The sequence below is a fragment of the Phycomyces blakesleeanus genome, assembly GCF_001638985.1.
Source record: "Phycomyces blakesleeanus NRRL 1555(-) unplaced genomic scaffold PHYBLscaffold_14, whole genome shotgun sequence".
NCBI classification, from domain to species: Eukaryota; Fungi; Mucoromycota; class Mucoromycetes; order Mucorales; family Phycomycetaceae; genus Phycomyces; species Phycomyces blakesleeanus.
In genome coordinates, this window is record NW_017265147.1 from 253,184 (window position 1) to 275,602 (window position 22,419).

Genomic DNA, 22,419 nt, shown 5'->3' on the forward strand with positions numbered 1-22,419 from the left:
CTGCAATCCCATGCAAATTGGGTCAATTGGTCTGTGGTTCCGCCATCTTCGATCAGTGCTAGGCCAGTAACGTCTCCCAGGTGGGTGGCGGTGAATTTTCCGCCGACCACCAGTCCATATTCAAGGTAGGTGAGATTTGGGTTTGATGTACAAGCTGCATGGAGAGCAATCCGCCCGGCTGATAAACTTTTTACGTTAATATCACCTTGGACTGCAAGCGGGTATTCAACAATAAAGTCTCCGGGTGTAATGACATTTCCGAAAAATATAGCACCAAAGCGAGAAATCTATTATTGTTGTTTTGTGAAGGTAAAAAGAAAAAGAAAACAGTTAAATGTGATGCACATAAAGTTGTAGATATATGTGTGTATAGACTGGTGTAAAAGTGCGTGGATGTATAAATATACATGGATATGCATGTGCATGTGCACATTAGTATTTAATTGTTTCTTTTTAATTTCTTTTACTGTTTAGTCGAGATATCTTTAATAAAAGAGTTTATTCTGGTATACTATAGTAACTTACAATGTCAATATTTGTTAAACCACTTCCTTGCTGCCGACGCTCTAGTTTACCAGCAGATGGCATTGGAAATCCAAAGTCTGAGTCTGTCAAATGATCAAACAAAGAGTTGGTAATAAGGTTCTTTATGTAAGCTGCCTCTGACAGCTGTGTGCATCGGAGACCACAGAGTATCCAAAGCAGGATGTTTGCTGTATTCGCTTTCATAGTAGTAAAGTCTCTTTCTATCCTTCTTCTTTCTCTTTTTGACTTTATATGATGTATTCTAAAGGAAGATGGTCAATACGTAGAATTAAAAAAAAATTAATGTGATAAAGTTGGGTATATTTATATGATGTGATGTGTAAAGGACATCTTCAATGGTTTCAAAGCTGGCTGGAATGAAAAAGCAGAAGTGCGTGTTTGTGTGTGTGTGTGTGGTAGGTAATAAATCACTGTCAATACATATGTATATATGGAGTGACAAGAAGTTTACAGCACGTTTATTGTTTTCTTTTTTTTTTGGTTTGGTTTGGTTTGGTTTGGTTTGGTTTTGGTTTTGGTTTGCATTGGATCGAATTGGATTGAATTGGTTTTAACCATTGGAGGTTTGAAGTACGAGATGATCAAGTAGAGAACAAATGCATGAAGAGGATAGGGGGTTCGACAGTAGAATTGAAATTTTTTCAAAAAAACAAATAATATTCCTAATATGATGTTATGGCATTTAGCATAAGCCTTGTACATGATTATAGATGTATAGATATAGATACACATTTGGTTTTGACCGTTGAAGATTCTTAATGTAAAATCTGGAGAAAGAGAGTAACGATCATTGGCTCTGTCTACTTGTAGGTATATTTATTTGATTTAGCTAGATACAACCAGAAAAAGAAAAAGAAAAAACTCAAATTATTGATTACAAGACAATAATATACAAAAGGCTGGTTTTTTTGTGCAAAAATGAATAAAGTAAGAGAGCAAAAGATATAGCATTGTCTTAAGATAGTAAATAAAATAAAAAAAATCGTTCAATTTGATTGATTAATTTTGACTTCTTTAAATGAGAAATATATTACTGTCTTTTCTCTGTCTTTCTTTCAATGGCATACAAACAGATATACAGATATAGAAGAATAAAGAAGGACCTTGGTGATACTTAAGAATGTTAGACGAGTAAGTAAAATGTCCATCGATTTCAAATATTGAGTCTATACAATATCTAATTAATTAATTAAATGATGAATGAATGAATGAATGAATGAATGAATGAATGAATGAATGGTTCTTCTTAGTGTTATGAGAATTACAATGATAATAATAAAACCATGAGAATAATTGTAAGAGCCTCTGGTCAGCCCCATTTGAGATTCCATTGGATACTCAGTCACTATTAAACTGCACGCTTAAATATATATATAGATGTGTAAATATAGATAGATAAATATACCATTTGGTTTATAAAATGACAAAAGCTTCTTGATTGATTTCTGCTTTTATTTTACAAATCGATATTAAAATATATCTACATACACTCTATCTATTTTTATTATTTTAATATTTAAAAACAACTTTGATCTACCTACTTAATATACCATTTTCACTATATACTTACTATTAATAAATTTACTACTACTATCTATTATATATATATCTAGTGATTCTTTAAAGGCTTATTGACATATGAATGATAGAAATCTAAAGACTCTTTATTTAATTATTATTTTTTTAAAAACGATCGATTGATCGATTGATTCCTGGATCGACACAGAACAAGATGGATAATATTATTATTCTAGATCGAAAAAGAGTGTTTGAAATAAAGCGAAATATTCATCGCATTACAGCCAAATTCAGAGCAGTAAAATCAAAGTAGAGATTTAGGCTTGTAACGTCCACACTACTACCACTAAACTATTACCCTATTATATACAAATGATGGTTACGAAACGGATAAATATATAAATACGAGTTAAAATAATAATAATAATAAATAACAGTAGAAAATCACTTGATTTCTTATGAAGATATAGCTATATTATGTGTATATATATATATTTGTTATCAAGATAAATAAGACTCTATTCAATATTTACATAAAAGTAAAAAAGTGTGCGTATTTTTTGATACCAAAAATCAACATCTTTTACCTTCCCCTTACACTTTTTTTTTTATGTTCTTTTTAAACCTCAAATTTATTAACCAATCAATTCAGTTTATTTTTACGCATACGCCAATAGGCTTTCATGGAAAGTATATGAATTTAAATTAAAAAAAAAAAAAAAAAAGTGAAATAAAGAGTATTTTTTTTTTATTTTTTTATTTTTTTGCTTACGATAAGTTCCTTTTTTAGACGGAGGCCAGAAAGTGATTACGCTTCCTTGTTCACCTTTTTTGCATATCTGTATAACATGATTGGCAAAAAGCTTACTCCCTCCCCCCTTTTTTTTTATTTAATTTATATTTATATATATAGTTTTTGACTGTCTTTCAAAAAAAAAAATAGATACACACTCATATTCACGCAAGACCAAGTTACAAATACCTACTATATATAAAGCTTTCTTTTCTTTTATAGCTTATCAATTCAAATGGAAAACAATAACACAATGGCATCAAAAACAGCTATAGTACTCGGTGGAACTGGTAAATAATATCAAGCAATAGTAACAACACAGCTTGCTGTTCACGAAGAAAGAAAAAAAAAAAAGTCATCTTACACATTGTGGTAATCAAGGCGCGGTTGGAAAGGCACTCGTAAGGGATCTGTTGGTAAATGGAAGTTACGAAAAGGTTGTTGCCATTGGAAGAAGACCAGTTGAACTTGACTCGAATGTTCCTCAAGAGAAACTTGTAAGAATAAGATATATATATATATATTTGTCTTTTGGTTGCCATTACTGAATACTTTAATGTAGGTTCAAAAGTCAGTTGACTTTGATAATCTCGACAAATATCGACAAGCCTTTAATAACGCCAGGTAAAGTAGTATTAGTAGTAGTGCTATTGTTATTATTTTATTAATAAATGTGTGTGTGTGTGTGTGTAGTGATGTGTATTGCTGTCTTGGAACTACTCGAGCAGCGGCTGGTACTGCAGAGAACTTTGTAAAGATTGACCAGACCTACGTGCTTAACTCAGCCAAGATTATTGCGGAACAGAATCCACCAAAAGATAATGAGAAGCTGAGTCCAGTACACTTTTTGTACTGTTCGTCTAGGGTAAGAGTTTATTGGATTCATTTCTAAACCTTATATATATATATATATATATTTAATTTTTATTATTTTATTTTTTGGTGTAAAGGGTTCAAATAAGGATTCTGTTTTCTTGTACCCAAGATCAAAGGGACAGACAGAAGAAGGCTTAAAACAGACTGGATTCCAAAAAGTGAGTCTGTTTCACCCAGGAATATTGATCGTCGAGGAGCCAAGACCCGAACGCAGACTTGCTGAAGCGGTTGTGGTCAATTTGGTTCCTAGCTTCAGTCGGTTCTTTGGACTAAGCTGGTATGCTCCGGTCGGGTCGGTTGGTAGTGCGATGCGTAAGGTTGGGGAGGGATATAATGTTCCGGAAAGCAAAACCAAGGTGTTTGAACCAACTGGTACAAAGGTTAATGAGTTTAGTAATGTCGACATTGATCTTATTTCACCCCATGACTAAAGAAGAAAAAGAAGACAATTGTATATTTTAATAAAGTAATCATAATTCATCATATATCATTTTGTTTGGTCGGTTGGTTGGTTTAAAAGACTAAATGTTAAAGATATACTAGAGAGTATTACAGGGATGTTGATTGGACTTAATCAAAATACTATAGATTAAATTAAATTGAATGATAAAGATTATAGAATTGCTATATAATCTAGTGATATACCTGTTTTAACCAATAATTTATCGATCATAAAAAAAAAAGTAAAAATATAAATATAAAAAAGCATTTGAATGATGTAGATGTTCAATCGAAATAGTTTATGTATTACAAATTTGGTTCAAAATTTGAATTTCAAGTAAAGAGATATATAAAGTTTATCATGTCATTATGTCAAGACTAAACATTATACAAGAGTGAGGTGGTGAGAAGGGGTATTTATGTGTTTTGAATAAGTATTACAATATATTTGTCTTTGTTTAGTTGGCCAGAAATCAATAGGATATAATACAGGATAATATGCTGGTACTGTTGATACTGTACTGCACAGCTGGTTATATTCAATATGAGAAACGAATAACAATTATATACAAAATAGGGACCAAGGGTATCTGAATATTGGTATTATTGTCACATTTTTATTATTATTATAATTATTATTTTCACATTTGTATGTATGTATATCATAGTATTAATTTATTCAATTCAATTCAATTCAATTCAATTCAATTCAATTCAATTCAAAATGCCAAATTGTGTGCGACAAACTTCTCGGGTACTGATACGGCTTCTGATTTATCAGCGCACAAAATATCACATTTTCAACATATATGTATATATAAAATGCGACATCAATTTCCAATAAAGGGAGGAAAAGGGAAGGAGGAGTATGAGGAGGAAGGGAAGGGGAAGTCAAATGTAAGGCAAGTTAAGGTAGGGTATAGTAAGGATATCAAGACTAGAACATATTAAGCACTAGATTAGACTACACTGGACCAAATCACAATACGCCTTTTGTTGCTTCTTCTTTTATCTAAAAAAAAAATAAAAAAAAAAGAGTTGTTTGTTTGTAGACCATATTTTTCCATCTTTTAATTTTTATTTTATTTTTAATTTTATATTTTTTTTTTGCAACTCCTATTCTTTACTCATCTTACTAAAGACATCATCATCATGTCTGTCGTCATTGAGCCAGTCTCACAATTAACATTCTACCGTACGATATCTACCGATAATCATATAGATACATACGAAGGATTGAATAAGCTAATCATATATAAAACTATAGATCCCTTGACCGAGTCAAGAAATGAAGTTCTCCATGTAAAGAATCCTGGTGCAGAACCAGTCTCATTCAAGGTTAAGACTACTGCTCCAAAACAATACTGTGTCAGACCTAATGCAGGACGCATTGAACCTAACTCTCAAGTTGAAGTTCAAAGTAAATGTCTATAAAACGACGCATATACATACATACATACATACATATAGAAAGAGTTTGAGAGTGAGATGGGGAAATATTACCGAGTGACAGTTAGAATATTAGACTGTTCAAGTTGGTATGCTTTATATGCGCAGAAAAGACTGATTTATGACTATTATTGCATCTTATAGTCATTCTCCAGCCTTTCAAGGAAGATTTGCCTTTGGATTACAAATGCAAGGATAAATTTCTTGTCCAGACAGCTGTTATTAAGCCTGTTTATGAGAATCTATCCACATCCGAAATGGTAGAGTAGCCCAAAGTTTCGATATACAAATAATTTTATTTTAATTACTAATGAATTAATTAATGAACATCAACCAAACGATCTAATATATTTGTTGATTGGTTTGTAGTGGGGACTTGTAGAGGCTGAGGACAAGGCCAGTATCCAGCAATTTAAAATCAAGTGTGTGTATGCTACCTTGCCTTCAACCACTCTTCCTACTGTACAAGAAGCTGGACCTGCGTATGTTCCACCACCTACACCAGCGCCTGTGTCTTCGCTGCCACCTACCGTACCAGTTCCTTCAGTGCCAGAAACAGTTGTTCCAGCTCAGACTCAAGCTCAGGCTCCAGCTCCAGCACCTGTACCTGTACCTGTACCTGCACTGGTTGTACCAGAACAAGCACAAGCACAAGCACAAGCACAAGCACAAGCACAAGCACAAGAACAATTACCAGCACAAGTTGCACCACCATCATCAGTTGCACCACCATCTTCAGCGCCAATAACTCTATCGTCAGTAGGAGATAAACCAGTTTTAGCAGCACCAAAAACAGAACCATCTACTACCACCAATGCCACTACTATTACAACTACAACTACTAACAATAAGCCTGATGGTGTTGTTCCAGCCGCAGCATCTGAGTCTAATATTGCAGAAAACAATGAAATAATTCAGCAAGTTCCCTCTGAACACGTGTCAGATAAGACAATTCCATTGAGTGCTGCCGCTGCTGCTGATACTACTACTGCCACGATTGACACTAGTATTGGAACTAATGCTACCGAAACCCCAGTTTATTCTGCACGAGAGATTAAACCGGTAAATATTTATCGAATACAAACCAATAACATAAATATATATATATATTAAAATAATAATCTTAATAGGTAACCAAAATAAATATACCTGAATCTAGCAATGGATCTGCTCCAGTTGCTGCGGTTACGTTTTCTAGACCAGAAATTGCTAGAGATAGTGATGAAAAGCTAATGAAGCCAGATGGGGGTTCTTTTATTGGAAGCAATGGCGGTAATTCTGGTCAGGTTGATGATATCAAGCCAAGAGAAGTATCATTACAACCGACAGCAGCAACAGTACAATCACAACCAACTTTGTTGACTTCAGCGCCAGAGTTGGATAGGGGATTAATTGGATCTGGATCGTTTGTGAATGAAAAGAAAGACAAGGACCAAGTGGGAGTAGAAGCAGAAGTAGAAGTAAAGAATGGAGTTGCTGAATTGGAGCTTAAATTGAACGCGGCTCGTGCTCAGATCAAGCTATTGGAAAAGGAAGTAGAAAGTTTGGTTATGAACAAGAGCAAGGTTGTTGATAAGGAGGATGGCAAGAGATCTGACGCTGTTCACCAACACTTGGCAGCATTGCGACAGCCTTCTGTAGATGGTTATCCTCCAGAGGTTGTTTTGGCAGTAGCTGGATTAGTGTTTATTGTTACTTATCTCTTATTCTAAAATAATCTTGATAATAAAATTAATTTGAGAAAAGACAAAAATAATCCTTTTTTTTTTTATATATATATATTAATATTATTTTCATTAAATATGTAAATGTATGTATAAATGCATGTAACTAATGGGTAATATTACATCATCATTGTCATACTCTTTTACACCTTTTTTCTATTGACTCTCTTTTTTTTTTTGGGTTGCCATTTAAAGATAGAATAATATATATATATATTGAACTATTCCAACGATTGAATGCTTCACCTGTTCTTTTGGAAATAACCGAATTGATCCAAGATACATATATATCAATTATGACATGACATGACAGTACATGACATGACAGTACAGATTTGTTATATGGAATATGGCCGGATATTAACTTTATAAAGTATATATAGATAGATAGAAAGATAGATAGATAGATAGATAGATAGATAGATAGATAGATAGATAGATAAAACACTTTGATCCAAAACACACAATTATTTATGTCAATGTAAATATAAATATAAATATAAATATACACCCACGCACAGAAGATAAAGAAGGAAGGAAGGAATTCAAGTGTGAGAAATGACGTTTGGTGGTGAGAAAATGATGCTGTCCAAAGGAGAGAACATGGCGTTTCATTCATCCAATTCATTTTGTTCAGTCTCTTTTATATAATCCATTGTTTAACAAATTGCCTCTAAATATCATTTCATGCCCGGGGAATCTATTGAATAAATGATCACAACCATAACCATAACCATAACTATAACTATAATGATATTTATAACCATAGCAACAAATAACAATTGATAACAATTTGATAGTAATAGTATACTTTTTTCTTTTTTTTTTCTCTGTCTCTCTTTCGTATATGTATAAATTAAAATTAAAATTAAAATTAAAATATACAAAATTTATATTTTATTTATTAAATTTGAAACCTCCTAAAATGTAATATAATAATTTTATAATTTTGTTTTGTATCGTTGCCGATCTTGGTCATTATTTATTTATTTATTTATTTATTTATTTATTTATTATTGACACAAAGACACATAAGAATATATATAAAAATCTCTTCTTGTTCTGGAACTAATGATTGTCCCTTTCTATTTTGTTAGACAACTCATGATATGTGGCTGTACAAAAACACTTTTTGTACAGAATCATTCTTCTTCCTTTTTTTTATTATTATTTTGGGTTTTTGTATTACATGTAATATAGACACATAAAAGATAACAAAGAAAAAAAAAAGTAAAAGGGTTTGTGCGTGAAATCTTACATTTGTCTATTATTCGCTTTAAGAAATCCGAGCAATATTTCCAGAAGAAAGAGAGATAATTTTTGGATTGACGGTTAAATGGAACAAATGTGTTGCTATGGTCAGAATATTATTAAGAGAGACAGCCTCGCCTATAGAATTTGTCTGTTGTCAATGGGTTGTATGTTGGCAAGAGATTTGTTTCAATTGAAGGGCTTGATTTCATATTCAGAATTTTTTTTTTTTTTTTTTTTTTTGGTTATTAGAGATGTAGAATTAATCTGGTGATTTTATAATATCATTTTTGATTTATTTATTTATTTATGTGTTGTGTGAAATAGACTGATTTTTATATATATTTTATTTTATTTTATTTTAATAAAGAGTAAGAGTAAGAAATAATTATGAATCAATAGAATGATTTCTAAAATCGATTGTGTACTGTGTGTTGAAATGTTAAAAAGAAAAAATAAATAAAAATATTAACGTTTCATCATAATTATTGTCATTTTGAATCTCTCTCTTATTTTTTTTTTTTTTTTTTTTTTTTTTGGTATTTTAACCCGCCTATCCTCCCCCTATTTCAATTCCTTTCTTTCTTTCTTTCTTTCTTTCTTATTTATTTATTTTTATATTAATAATATTTTTCACCTTATCAAATATTCACCATCTATCTAATAACAATAATATTCCTACTTTTTTTTTTTAACACTCAACAAACATGCTGCACCTTGTCAATCAGCGCTACGATTTTGTAACGCCAGACCGGTCCATGCCATCCAGTCCCACTCTCTCTCCAGCTGTGGTCACACACACAACAGCCACCAGTCACTCTTCCCATCGTCATTCCTCTTCCAGCACCGCTTCCACAGACACAGACACAAGCCCAAACCCAAATCCAAACCTATCATCATCATCAGTCGATCTATCTGAACTCGCACGCCTCTTGCAGTCTGCAGCATCAACAACAGCCCCAAAACCAAAGACACCCGCAACCCTATCATCAAAATCAACAAGACCTCGCTCTCAACTATTCCAGTCCTCAAAACCACCATCTCCATCTTCCTCTTCTATATCCTTGTCATCCAACACATCCACAAAATCATCTCCTCCCTCTGCAACAGCCAATAAACCTAATAAACCATCAATCCATACCCCGCCTCCCACATCTTCCTCCTCCTCTTCTTTCTTCACACCAACACCAACATCTGTCTCTGTCTCTCGTCCTTCTCTAATCCACCGTCCAGCCAGCTGCACCCCATCCCAATTCATCTTCAAAAAACCAGAGTACAACAACCAATACCACCAAACACATTTCCATCGCCAACCATCCCAAGATCGCAAGGACAATAGCTTTATCGTCTGGTCAGATCTCAGGCGATTCTTTGCACCCGAAGAAGAAGACAAACCACAACAATCTCAATCACACCATAGATCAGACACCTTTGCCAATCAATTCAGGCAAGATATCGGAGGAAGATATGGAACATGGGGTAAGATAAAGACATATTGTATTTTAATATATCTATACTCACTTTCTTTTGTATATTTAATAGGTAGATATATTGGCAAGGGAGCAGGGGGGTCGGTCCGATTAATCAGACGCTCCGTAGACCAAAAGACTTTTGCAGTCAAGCAGTTTCGTAAACGACTGAGCCAAGAAAGCGAAAAGGACTACATCAAAAAGGTCACTGCAGAGTTCTGCATCGGCTCTACTTTGCACCATCCAAACGTAATCGAAACCCTCGACATCATCCAGGAAGGTCCTAATTTCTTTGAGATTATGGAGTACGCTCCCAACGATCTGTTCAGTGTCGTGATGAGCGGAATGATGTCCCGCGAAGAGATTGCCTGTTGCTGGCGCCAATTGTTGGACGGTGTTGGCTATCTGCACAGCGTAGGAATCGCCCACCGCGACCTCAAGCTGGACAATCTGGTCCTCGACCATGTTGGGATCCTAAAGATCATCGACTTTGGCTGCTCGAGTGTGTTCAAGTACCCCTTTGAGGACCACATCACCATGTCCAAGGGAATCTTTGGCTCCGATCCTTACATTGCCCCAGAACAGTACACACAGCCACACTACGATCCGCGCCAGAGCGATATCTGGTCCTGTGGAATTGTGTTTGTGTGCATGACGATCCGCAGATTCCCATGGCGCTATCCGCGAATGTCGGACCCGTCCTTCAAGGCATTTGCAACAAACCAGAACCAGCAGCAGTTTCGGCTCCTCAAACTCTTGCCTCGGGATTCGCGAGCCCTGTTGGCAGCCGTTCTCAATCTAGACCCAGCCAAGAGACCAACCATTGAGGCTATGCGAGACGACAGATGGACGCAGCAGATTGATGTCTGCACCCCAATCGAACCAGGATCTCGCCATGTCCACCACGTCCTAGTCGCTCCTCCGACCTCCTCCACAGCCACATACCACGACCATCTGGTTGTCGTCACCCAAGAACCCCCAGGAGTCATTGCAGAGAAAGAGAAGCGCAAAAGGTTGGCATCCAGTCGGCCTGCCTCCCCCAGTCCGCGCCCTACATCAGCACCACTACCGCCACAAATCCAAGCACAAATCCAAGCACAACTACAGCTACAAGAAGCAAACCAAACTACAGCACAAGTACAATCGCAACAAATAGCGCAACAAAAAGTAGAGGCAGAGGCAGAGGCAGCAAAATCAAAATCAAAATCAAAATCAAAATCAAAATTAAACGTAGATGTAGAAGCAGTGGCAGTGGAAGTGGAAATGGCAGCGACAGCGACAGCGACAGCGACAGTGGCACAAACACAAACACAAACACAAACACATACACATACACATGCACATATACATACACAATCAAAAACCCAACAACAACTAGCATCACCATCACCATCATTATCATCATTATTATCATCATTATCACCACCACCACCACCAGAAACATCATCACCAGCATCAAAATCAGCATAATATAAATAAAATACAATACACAATAAAATTATAAGATAAATACTATCCAATCCAATAAAAATAAAAAATATAATATAAATATAAATACATCTAGTATCACCCAACCACAAAAAATCGATATATATATATATATAAAAAAAAACCGCAGCGGTAGTACCAAGCGGCATTAACATTTCAACATCCAACATTTCAACAAACAAACACACACACACATACATACAAAATGCAATACCAGCAAAACGCTAAAGCAAGGCAACAAAGCAACAAAGCAACAAGGCAACAAGGCAACAAGGCAACAAGGTCCGTGCACAGGCGCATACATTTATACATACAATACATACAATACATACATTAGATATATAAAATTTTATTGTTATTTTTATTACTATCATTTACAACACAAACATTAACAGCTCCAGAAAAATGAAACGCACATATATAAAAGAAAATTTACGCTCAAACACGCGCGTGTATATATATATATTTACATACACACGCAAACTCGCATACACGAACATAAAGAGAGAAACTTGGATTTTATTTTATTTTCCTTCTTTTTTTGCTGTATATTTTCCCTATTGTAATATCTTATGCATATACAACACGGTACAGCACAACACAGCACAGCACCATACCGCATGGCATAGCATAGCACATCAGATATATGTATATCTTTATAATTCATAGTAGCAAAATAATAATAAGAATAATTGTTTTGTGCTTAATTTCAGGTGTGTATAATGTCAAGTGTGTATAAGATACACAAGAGAAAGAAAAGTATCAAGTAATAATGATCCTTATCATGTTTTATAAATCATCCACTTTATTCTACTTTTACTTTTACTTCTTTTTCTCTCTCTCTTAGTAGTGCCTCTTCTTTATTTTTTTATAGTACAATATATATATATATATATTATGTAGATTGTATATAAATAAATCAAAAAAATTAAAATATAGAAAAAACACACATTATAAGCTCAGCAACCAATTATATTCGTTTTTGGTTTATTGGGCAATAATTACTCTCAATCTTGCTTATCCAATCAGATCAAATCAATATATAAATAGAACGAGAAACATATTATACTATTACTATGTTTATCATATACACACACACAAATTACCTTAATATCTACCCCTTTCTTTTATTTTGTACTCCTGTCAACCCGCCCTTTCCTTTCCTTTCTTCTCTCTCTTTCTTAAGCTTTAAATTTAATAATAAAATATCATCAATATGGAAAAATTTAGAGAAGTAAGACAATTTGTATATCTATCTAATACCTCAAAACAAACATATAAACTAAATTCACTCTTTTTTTTTTTTTTTTTTTTTTTTTTTTTTAAAAAAAATAAATAAAGAAACTTTCTAGCCTTCGCACCGAGGCTGACAATGCCACTGCCAGAGGTGATGAACTCGAAAACAGAGTCAAGTCTCTCGAGAACGAAGGCATTTCCAAGGATCACGAGATCAAGTCTTTGGAAATTCGCGTCAAAAACCTTGAAAATGAACTCGAGGTTGCCACCGCGAATCTCGCAAAAGTAACCACCAGGTAAGTAAAACCATATAATTTCAAGAATTGACATGTAAATATATATTAATCTCTCTACTATTATTCTTATCAATATAGCTATAATGATTCCAAGGCCTATGAAGAGAATGCCGAACGCAAGGTCACTGCTCTGGAACTCGAGAGCCAGGATAAGGAAGAAAAGTATGAGAGCTTGTTAGAAAAGTACAACGCCTCCAAGGCAGAGTTGGACGAACTTGCTCGTCAGTTTGATGAGTTGTGATAGTCTTTATATCATTTTTACTAGTATCAACCATCACTATACCTACCATGTATAAGTATATGTGACAACAATAACAATAAATATCACCAAAAACATATAACATATTTCCCAACTAAACCAAAAGATAAAACCGACAAATGGGAAAATGTAAAGAAGAAGAGGGGGGGTGGGATAATCAAATACCCTATCCAATTATCAAACCATTCCTCTACACATAGTAGATATACTAACTAACTATCTGACCAAAGAGAACACGCAAATAAGAACATCAAATTCTAAAATAAAATAAAATAATAACGATAGAAAGGTATAGATGCATATACATCATATAATTATATATAGAACAAGGAAGAACAATAAAGGAAGAAAACAGAAAACAGAATCATGCTTGTGTTTATTTGATTTGATTTGATTTTTTTTTTTTTGGTTTTCATGATGTTTTTACAGCAGTAGAATCAATATTGTTGTTGGGTTTATGAGACTTCTTTATCCGCTTCTTGGGTCTAGATTCAGAACCATATTTGGCTGATTCCTCTTCTTCTGTCTCTGCATCTGTCTCTGCTTCTGTATCTGCCTCTGCCTCTGCCTCTGCCACTGCTTTTTCTTGTTTTCGATTTAGTTTTTGAGTATTGGTTGTATCAGTTCCAGGAGTAGAAGTAATAGTATTAGTGGTAGTTGAAACAGTAGTTGTAGTAGTTGCAGGACCAGATACAGATACAGAAACAGGAACAGGAACAGGAACAGGAGCAGGTGCAGCAGTAGTAGTAATGGTAGTGGTGGTAGTGGTGGTGCTGGCCGCCCTACATTTACCAAGTAATGGTGGTACTTTGTCCAATCCAAGAGCCCGTTTTCGGTACGGCTCGTATGCAAACAGACCTGCCTTCAGAGACCGGCGTCCGCCAAGCCTTGCCTCGCCGCGTTTGATCTTCTCGACCTTTGTGACATAGAGACTCATGCCGTCGTGATTGGCTCCCCAGCTACGCGACTTTATCCGGTGGCGAATCGAACTTGCATAGGACCGCAGTTTCGGAAGCACCTTCAAGGTCACCTTGAGGTCATGGTCGACACACATTGACGGGTCGGCTGCCATATCCCGCCGTCTGATCCAAAGCTCTCTTCTCTTGATTGCCTGTATGGCCTCTGTGTGTTTGCCCGCCACAGCCAGCGCAAAAGGATTGTCGTCGGGCATGAAATCGTCTTCTTCATCCTCTTCCTCTTCTTCCTCTTCCTCTTCATCCACATCCACATCCACATCCACATCAACATCCACATCAACATCCGAGTTCCCGCCTAATTTCTTTCCTTGTGCCGCACCTGCGCTTGCATTGGCGGCTTCCGGCCGACCAAAACGAGGTCTGTATTTACCAGAGTGAATCGCAATCGCCACAATATCCGAATCATCGGTATAGATATCGGTTCCCCAAACTGCACGTTTGCGTACCTTTGGATTCGAGTAGCTGAGATAATGGGCAGGCACGCGTACCTGGAGTACACCATTAACCCACTTTTCAAGATTGGGAAGTAACAATGTAGGAGAGTACAAGTAGAATCCTAAAATTATTATGTATATTTTTTGTATAGATGTAAATAAACAAATAAATATATATATAAAAAATAAAGACAGCAATAATGATAATACCAATAACCATTACAAACTAATTTTTTTTTTTTTTTTTAAAAAAAATCTAATTAATTTACCTAGGGACTTTTCTTCAACTCCTTCTATTGCTCGCCATACTTGATCATTCTTTATAATCAATTCTGGCTTCTTTTCGACCGGTGATTGATGGTGCGGCAGTTGTTTTACTAGAGTTAATCCCTTTGTGTGCAAGGGCGAGCTTAATAAAGATGGTGATAAGGACGATACCAAAGATGATGACGATGATGATGACGATGACGATGTTGTTGATGATAATAATACAGCAGAAGTAGTAGCAGAGATGGCAGTGGAAGTAATGTTAGAGGAAGCAGATGATGATGGTGAAGATGAAGCAGCACTATGAGCATTAGAAGCAGAAGTTTTGTTAAGTGCGGCTGTAGTTGCGGATATCGCTGCGGGGGTCGTTACGGGCACGGTTGCGGTATTACCGGCACTAATGACAGAATCAGATTCTTCAGACTGTACTTGTGATTTTGGTTTTGATTGTGGTTGTGTCGATTGTGTTGATTGGGGTGATTGTGGCGCTTGTGCAAGTGTGTTGCTTGTGGAAGGCGGCCGGCTCAAAAGAAACGCCTGATCAAGCATGTTTGTAAACGCTTGCCCAGACGCATTGGTTGTGCTTGTCGGGTGTACGCCGGTACTCTTACGCCGTCCGTCTTGGGTACGCTGTACCGCAGCCGCAAACTTTGAACTAGCAGACAGAATATTGCTGAGATTGGCTGCCAGATTTCCAAACGCCGTAGAAGACGTGTTGGAGCGTGCAACGGCTGCCAGTGCATTTCCAAGTATCTCTGTGGGTGACACTCTTTCCTCTCGTCTAGGCTCAGTATCGCTTCCAAGACTGTGGCTGTTGTGTTGAGGATGACTGTGCTGGTTGTGGTTCTGATGTTGATGCTGTGGATGGGGATGGCTAAGTTGTTGCTGTTGTTGGTGTGTATGATGATGATGCTGTTGTTGTTGTTGTTGGTGGTGGTGAGTTTGATGATGATGCTGGTGTTGGTGTTGTTGTCGTTGGTGTTGTTGTTGTTGCTGGTGGTGACGTTGCTGCTGGTGCTGGTGTTGAGAATGTTGTTGGTACTGATGCTGGTGTTGATGTTGATGTTGATGCTGTTGCTGCTGTTGCTGCTGTTGCTGCTGTTGCTGCTGTTGCTGTTGTGAACGGATGGGATCAGAACCATTTGGAACACTAGTTGGAATGTTCGAGGTCAAGGTTGTTGTTGTTGTGGTGGTGGTGGTATTAACAGTATTTGAACCAGAACTGGCGACAGGAATAGAAATAACATTATTATTATTATTATTATTGTTATGGTTATTAATATTATTGTGAGTATTATTATTGTTACTATTATTAGTGGATAAACTGTCCCGCGTGTCTTTGGTAATTGTTGAGGTGGAGATATTTGTATTAAAAATGGAACGACTTGTGGGAATGGTTGAAGGGATGGCAGCTTTACTAGTAGTAACAGAAGCAATAGCAGGAGAAGTAGTAGAAGTAGTAGCTTTTTTGTTTGCAGTAGTAGCGTTCTGTGTGGCTGTGGCTGTGGCTGTGGCTGTGGCTGTGGCTGTGGCTGTGGCTGTGATTGTGGCGGGTGTAAGGATCGGTACAGAAGAAGGAGAGTCGGTTGTAGCGGTAGTGGCAGTTGCAGCAGAAACATCGGCAGCATTAGTTTCTGCAGTCGAAACAGATGTCAATGCTAATACTAGTTGTTCATTTGTAAGTGATCCAGATGCAGACACAGTGGGTGAAGAAGGATCTGGGTCTGTTTCTGTGTCGGTTTCAGTGTCAGTGACTGTTTTGGAGTCAGTTAGCTGACTCGAACGGTGTTTAATGAGTATTTCTTTTTCTTGGATGAATGAGTGAGACAGAGACAGAGGCGGAGGTAAGGTTTGTCCTCTTTCAGCAGGAGTGACTTGGTCTTGAGCAGGAAGAGTAGTTGGGTCATTGTCGTGGTTAATGTGGTCATTATCGTTATCATGGGCATTGTCGTTATTGTCGTCTTTAGAGCGTTCTCGTTCCTGACTAAGGATTGTGGATACTGACATGCGTACACCAGGCATCTTGTGTGGCGTACAGGAATCTTCTTTATTAATGTTTAATAAAATATTTTATATACATATATAGAAAAATAAAGAGAGAGAGAGCAAGAATGGTTTATACATATACATTTTTATACTTGTTTTATTCTACATTCTTTTTATTTTATTTTTTTTAAGAAAAAGAGAGAATTATATAATATAAAACAGTATAATATAAAACTCATGCTACTTATTTCTTACCACTTTTACTATTAAAGCTACGTTCTGCTACAAGTCCTGACTTGGCGGATGTGTCTGTTGAGAGAGTGGTCGTTATGGCCTGTGAAAGAGCAGAAGCATCTCTGGTGACGGTTGTTTCATCAGGGCCATGATTAAGCATTTTTGAGTTATCTTGTGCTAATATTGAATCAACCCCGGGTGTGTTCATTAGAATTTATCGAGCGCAATCAAAAATTGTAACAATAGTAGTATTGGTAATGAGAGTGGCAATTGCAGTAGGAATGGCAGTGGTAATAGTAGTGGTGGTAATAATAAGAATAGCAATAACAAAAAATGATATGATATGATATGATATGATAGAGTAGAATATAGTATATTATAGTATATTATAGTATATTATAATATAAATAAATAGATATAACAAAAAAAAAGGTTCAAGAACACATAACACAACTTCTGTACTCGAGGGAAGGGGGTAGCGAGGGGTGTGTATGTATGTGTGCAAAAGTCCAAAACTGTATGTGACGGTCGTTTTAGCGGATGTCTAACGCATTGTGCGTCACGCTCCGTGACCTGTTTAGAACGATTTCCATTTCTGGATTTTTTTTTTCAAGGCGTCATCCCACAAGTATTGCTTGCTGTGTGTAGTGTGTAGTGTGCAGTGTGTAGTATGTAGTATGTAATATATTGCTTTTAGTATAATTTTATACAAGAAAGTGTGTGGTAATTAATTTAGAACTTTTTCATTTCAATTTAATTCGTTTCAATTTTATTTCAGTTACAATTTTAAAGTACTTTTTTTAAATATACGCACACACGTATATAGTAGATTTGTTGAGAGAGAGAGAGAGTAATATTTCGAAACCGTGTAATGCGTTGGTAACCGTTGCATTATTGCCCTTGATGTCGATATAAATATATGTATATATCTTATTTAATGTAATCCTTTTTTAAGAAAAATAATAGTAATAGTAATAATCTTTTATGCACTAGTTTTGGCCTTTTTGGCCTTTTTTACGCGTTCCTTCTTCTTTAATGTGTCCATATAAGCACGGATCACAGTGCTGTAAGCTGACTGAAATCGATCAAATTCATCCACAGAAACCTAAGAATAAACATACATACACAAAGCAACATCATTTAGTATTATCCTCTTAATCACCTCACACACACACACACGTATGTACAATTCCTTTAAGTATATCCTGATGGTGTTTGTCTGTCTGTCTATTGTTAGGATTTTCTCTCTCTCTTTCTCTATACGAGCGTGTATGTGTAGAATGATAGTAGTAACAATAATGGTAACAGCAAAATCCTTACTGTAGTACTGATCTTCTTTGTCTTGTAAGTGGCTCTGACCAAACAGGGGTAACGCAAGGTTGATGCATCATCGGTTTTTTTCATGGCATCCTGACCTCCTTTAGGCAACTGCTTCTTTACCTTGAGAGTAATTGCAAGACGTTCAGGTGTCACTAAGAAACACGATTGATGAGATTTCTTGTTTGATGTTTTTCTTTTTTGTGGCTGTTGTTTTTGTTCAATTCGCAAGACGTCTTGATTTAATATAAATTCTTATTTACTTCGCTTCATCGTTACTGCGACAGTGCCTGATTCCTTTGACAGTTCATAGAACTTGCCTAGCTCTACAGTAAACTTTAATATTTAAATAAATATATTCATATAAAGAAAGAAGAGAAAGAATATATGTATATAACAAAAAGGATGATGATTTGAATGAGATATTAGCTTTGATTATCATCTCAAAATGTTCTTTTTTCTTTTCATCAGAATGAGATCTCTTACTGCAATAGGGTCCAAATCTCTCATGATTTTATTATTCTTTTTATATATGTATTATATATATACAAAATATTGAACAAAGATGATAATTAAAATAGAGTAATATATATATATATATGTATGTGAGTATATAAATTATATGATATTATAAAATACTGTTTTTATATACAGTGAATAAAATTATATAGACAGACGCAGAGATTAAATGAACTTTACTTAATTTTCTTTGCCCTTGTTTTTTTTAGGAAACTGAAAGGTAATTGCGGAGCCTGAGGGATATAAATACAGTATTGAGTAAAAGGTCATAAAGCTGGAGCGTAGAATTGTATGGTCTCTAAGGGCAATATGTGTGCTTGTAGCATTTATTTTGGAACATTGAAACAAATAAGAACATAAACAGTCGATAAAGGTAAAGGTAAAGAAGAATAAAATAAAATAAAAGTTGACTATAAGACCATCATTATTATTAAAAAATGGGATCCATTATTTGACTCCATATATTTTTCACTCGACAATGGGCTCTCTAATACATAAAAATACAGTATGTGTGTGAAAATTCTGGGAAGGTATGTGTTACTGCTTTGAGACTGTGAATGAGTGACTGCGATGGTTATCCATTGATGGCGGTTTTTTTTTCTTGGTTTTATTATCTTATCTAAAGCTCAAAGATGTTTGAGTGATCAAAAGATGGTCAAAGTGATAAAGAAATAGATAAGGATAATTTTGAGCTGGACCTAGAGATGGAGCTGGAAATAGAATTGGCATTAGAGTGAAAAGGAAAATTAACTAAAAAAAAATATGTATACATTTTACATTTAAAAATAAGAAAGGAAAACAATAAAGATATTAAAAGTCGCACTATATTTTATCCATCTTTGATCTCTATATATTTTATTTGGCCGCTTAAAACAAGACCATAAACCCTGCAAAGCCCAAAAAAAAAAAAAAAAAAAATACAAAAAAAAACCAGCTTCTCCCCCGCTCTCTGTTTTCTCTCTTTCTCTCTGAGTGTGTAGTGTGTAGTGTGTGGTCTTCACTTTTTATATATATATATATATATATATATATATTACTTTATTTCATTCTATTTCATTTCATTCTATCTCGGTTTTGGTTCTTCAATTTACCTGACAATGTCGCATTCCGAACACACACCAATGATTCCAGAGCCCATTCCGGTCGAGAAAACAAGCTGGAGACACCAAGTAGACGATCTATTATTTGGTTCGGTAAAGAAAAAACAAACAATAAAAACTCTATCAATTTTTGTTTTTTTTTTGTATTAGAGATGCACAAACTTACTTGGACTGTGTATTTGTGTACATATATATATTTATTAGGTGGCAGGAATGGTTGGAAAGTTTGTAGAGTATCCTTTTGATACTGTCAAGGTCAGACTACAGACACAACCATTAGACCGACCGCTTTTCTCTGGTCCACTCGAATGTATGACTGCCACATTGAAGCAGGAAGGTATCAGAGGACTCTACAAGGTAAAAAAAAATTAGAAAAAGTATATATTACACAGCACAGTGTATACATATACATGCTTAAGCTTAGAAATAGAAAAAAAGTCTATTATAAATTTTGATTCCAATTAAAAAAAAGCAAGAGAGAAAGAAGGATAATGAATTTCTGGATAAAGAGTGAATGAATGAATATTATGCATTATGTATTATGTATTATGGATATGATATGCTATTCAATTCAATTCAAAGGAAATTAGTGAATTGATGAAATGAATTGATATTTCTTAATACCAATCTTCATTTATTATTATTTTCTTAATCGAATTTCTTCTTCTTTATGGTGAATATATAATTATTATTATTATTATTATTATAAAATTGCATATTTTCTGTTTCTTTTCTATGGTGTATGTGTACAAATATAAAAATATATATATCAAAATATAAATATAAATATAAATATAAAAATTATCTATTTTATCAGGGAATGTCATCACCGCTAGTTGGAGCAATGTTGGAAAATGCGACTCTGTTTGTAGGATATCGACAGATCCAAAATATGATTCGAAAGTACAGTGGTACCGAGCCAGGAGCTGATTTGAGTCTATCTCAACTTGTTCTAGCAGGCACAGCATCGGGCGCCCTAGCCTCAATTATACTCACACCCGTAGAACTCGTCAAGTGCAAGTTGCAGGTTCAACTGATCCAAGACACCACGGCTACCCAAACAAAGAAATACACTGGCCCCTTTGATGTCATGCGCCACATCTTGCGCCAACACGGTCTCAATGGATTCTACCGAGGATATCTGGCCACCCTGATCCGTGAAGCAGGCGGTGGAGCATTCTGGTTTGGTGCCTACGAATACACTTGCTCACTCTTCATCGAGCGCCGACAGAGACTCTCGGCCACAAAGATCACAAAGGAAAACCTCTCAGCACCTGAACTAATGCTTGGCGGTGCATTGGGTGGTATAGCCTACAATCTGTCCTTCTTCCCAGTGGATGTCATAAAGTCCAAGATGCAGACCGACGAAGAGCTGCTTGGCAGAGCGTTCAAGCAGCGTACATTTGTACAGACCGGCCAGGATATCTATAAAGGTGCCGGAGTACGAGGTTTCTATCGAGGATGTGGTATTACCTTGTTGCGTAGTGCACCATCCAATGCCATCATCTTTATGACATATGTAAGTACAGGCATTCCTTTTATTGATTTTAGTCTTTACTGCTCTACATACATACACACATTTAATTATTTTTTTTGTTCCTGTTTGCTATCTAGGAACTCTTGTCACGTCATTTTGGAGCCGCTTAGAGACCTTGACTTTATACAATATACACCAAGCAAACAGACATCTTCAGACTTACTAAAAACAAGATAGATTAATGTCTTGGCTTTATTCACTTTTTTTTTCCCTAGACTTTTCATAAAAAATAAAAATAAACCAAAACTATACTACTACTAATAGTAATAATAATAATCTTTTGATATTTCTCATGCATAAACTGGCTTTTATGGAATATTTTGCTGTCAAAAGCAGCAATACACATTAAATTGTATAATAAACCTTGTCAAGTGAGCTCAGGTTTATAGTGCCTAGGATGCAAATGATAAAATAACATTCAGCTTGTGAATGAAAACACCTGTGTATGTATGTGGAACTATCTATTCTATTGTAGCACCTTTAATAGCAGTAAATGAAAGAGTAAGGAAAACAGTAGGGATCAAAAGCCAAGATTATTATTTTGTCCAAACCAATAAACCACACGCCTATAAAAAAAAAAGAACGAATGAATGAATTTATCATGACACGAGATTTATCCCAAATTATTAAGTTTTCTTTATATATATATCTTTTGGTGGTAGTTTCGCATTGACGAAAGAAGTCAAGGAACTTCTTGTGAAA

General features: G+C 35.4%; 5 protein-coding genes across 5 annotated transcripts; 4 read left to right on the forward strand and 1 right to left on the reverse strand.

Moving 5' to 3' along the window:
* The first annotated feature begins 3,100 nt into the window (after positions 1 to 3,100).
* On the forward strand, positions 3,101 to 4,217 carry PHYBLDRAFT_159214 (hypothetical protein). Its single transcript, XM_018433943.1, has 5 exons — positions 3,101 to 3,147; positions 3,239 to 3,354; positions 3,420 to 3,481; positions 3,551 to 3,722; positions 3,808 to 4,217. Exons 1-5 carry the CDS (start codon positions 3,111 to 3,113, stop codon positions 4,162 to 4,164), a joined length of 744 nt encoding a protein of 247 aa, XP_018289954.1. The 5' UTR covers positions 3,101 to 3,110; the 3' UTR covers positions 4,165 to 4,217.
* Positions 4,218 to 10,139: 5,922 nt separating this feature from the next.
* Positions 10,140 to 10,976, forward strand: PHYBLDRAFT_98856 (hypothetical protein; the record flags this gene model as incomplete). The annotated part of the gene is made up of 1 exon (XM_018444076.1): positions 10,140 to 10,976. A coding segment is annotated over one exon (837 nt), but the record flags the coding sequence as incomplete, so codon positions are not given.
* Positions 10,977 to 12,701: 1,725 nt separating this feature from the next.
* PHYBLDRAFT_187469 (hypothetical protein) lies at positions 12,702 to 13,442 on the forward strand. The gene is made up of 3 exons (XM_018439385.1): positions 12,702 to 12,789; positions 12,897 to 13,087; positions 13,166 to 13,442. Exons 1-3 carry the CDS (start codon positions 12,772 to 12,774, stop codon positions 13,326 to 13,328), a joined length of 372 nt encoding a protein of 123 aa, XP_018289956.1. The 5' UTR covers positions 12,702 to 12,771; the 3' UTR covers positions 13,329 to 13,442.
* A 4,784-nt stretch (positions 13,443 to 18,226) lies between these two features.
* Positions 18,227 to 19,071, reverse strand: PHYBLDRAFT_169830 (hypothetical protein; the record flags this gene model as incomplete). Its single annotated transcript, XM_018436169.1, has 4 exons — positions 18,227 to 18,349; positions 18,565 to 18,716; positions 18,825 to 18,897; positions 19,048 to 19,071. 4 exons carry the CDS (start codon positions 19,069 to 19,071, stop codon positions 18,227 to 18,229), a joined length of 372 nt encoding a protein of 123 aa, XP_018289957.1.
* A 1,106-nt stretch (positions 19,072 to 20,177) lies between these two features.
* PHYBLDRAFT_155681 (hypothetical protein) lies at positions 20,178 to 21,827 on the forward strand (the record flags this gene model as incomplete). The annotated part of the gene is made up of 4 exons (XM_018433425.1): positions 20,178 to 20,273; positions 20,385 to 20,537; positions 20,998 to 21,699; positions 21,795 to 21,827. The coding sequence occupies 4 exons, from the start codon at positions 20,178 to 20,180 to the stop codon at positions 21,825 to 21,827; spliced, it is 984 nt and encodes a 327-aa protein (XP_018289958.1).
* Between the last annotated feature and the right edge of the window lie 592 nt (positions 21,828 to 22,419).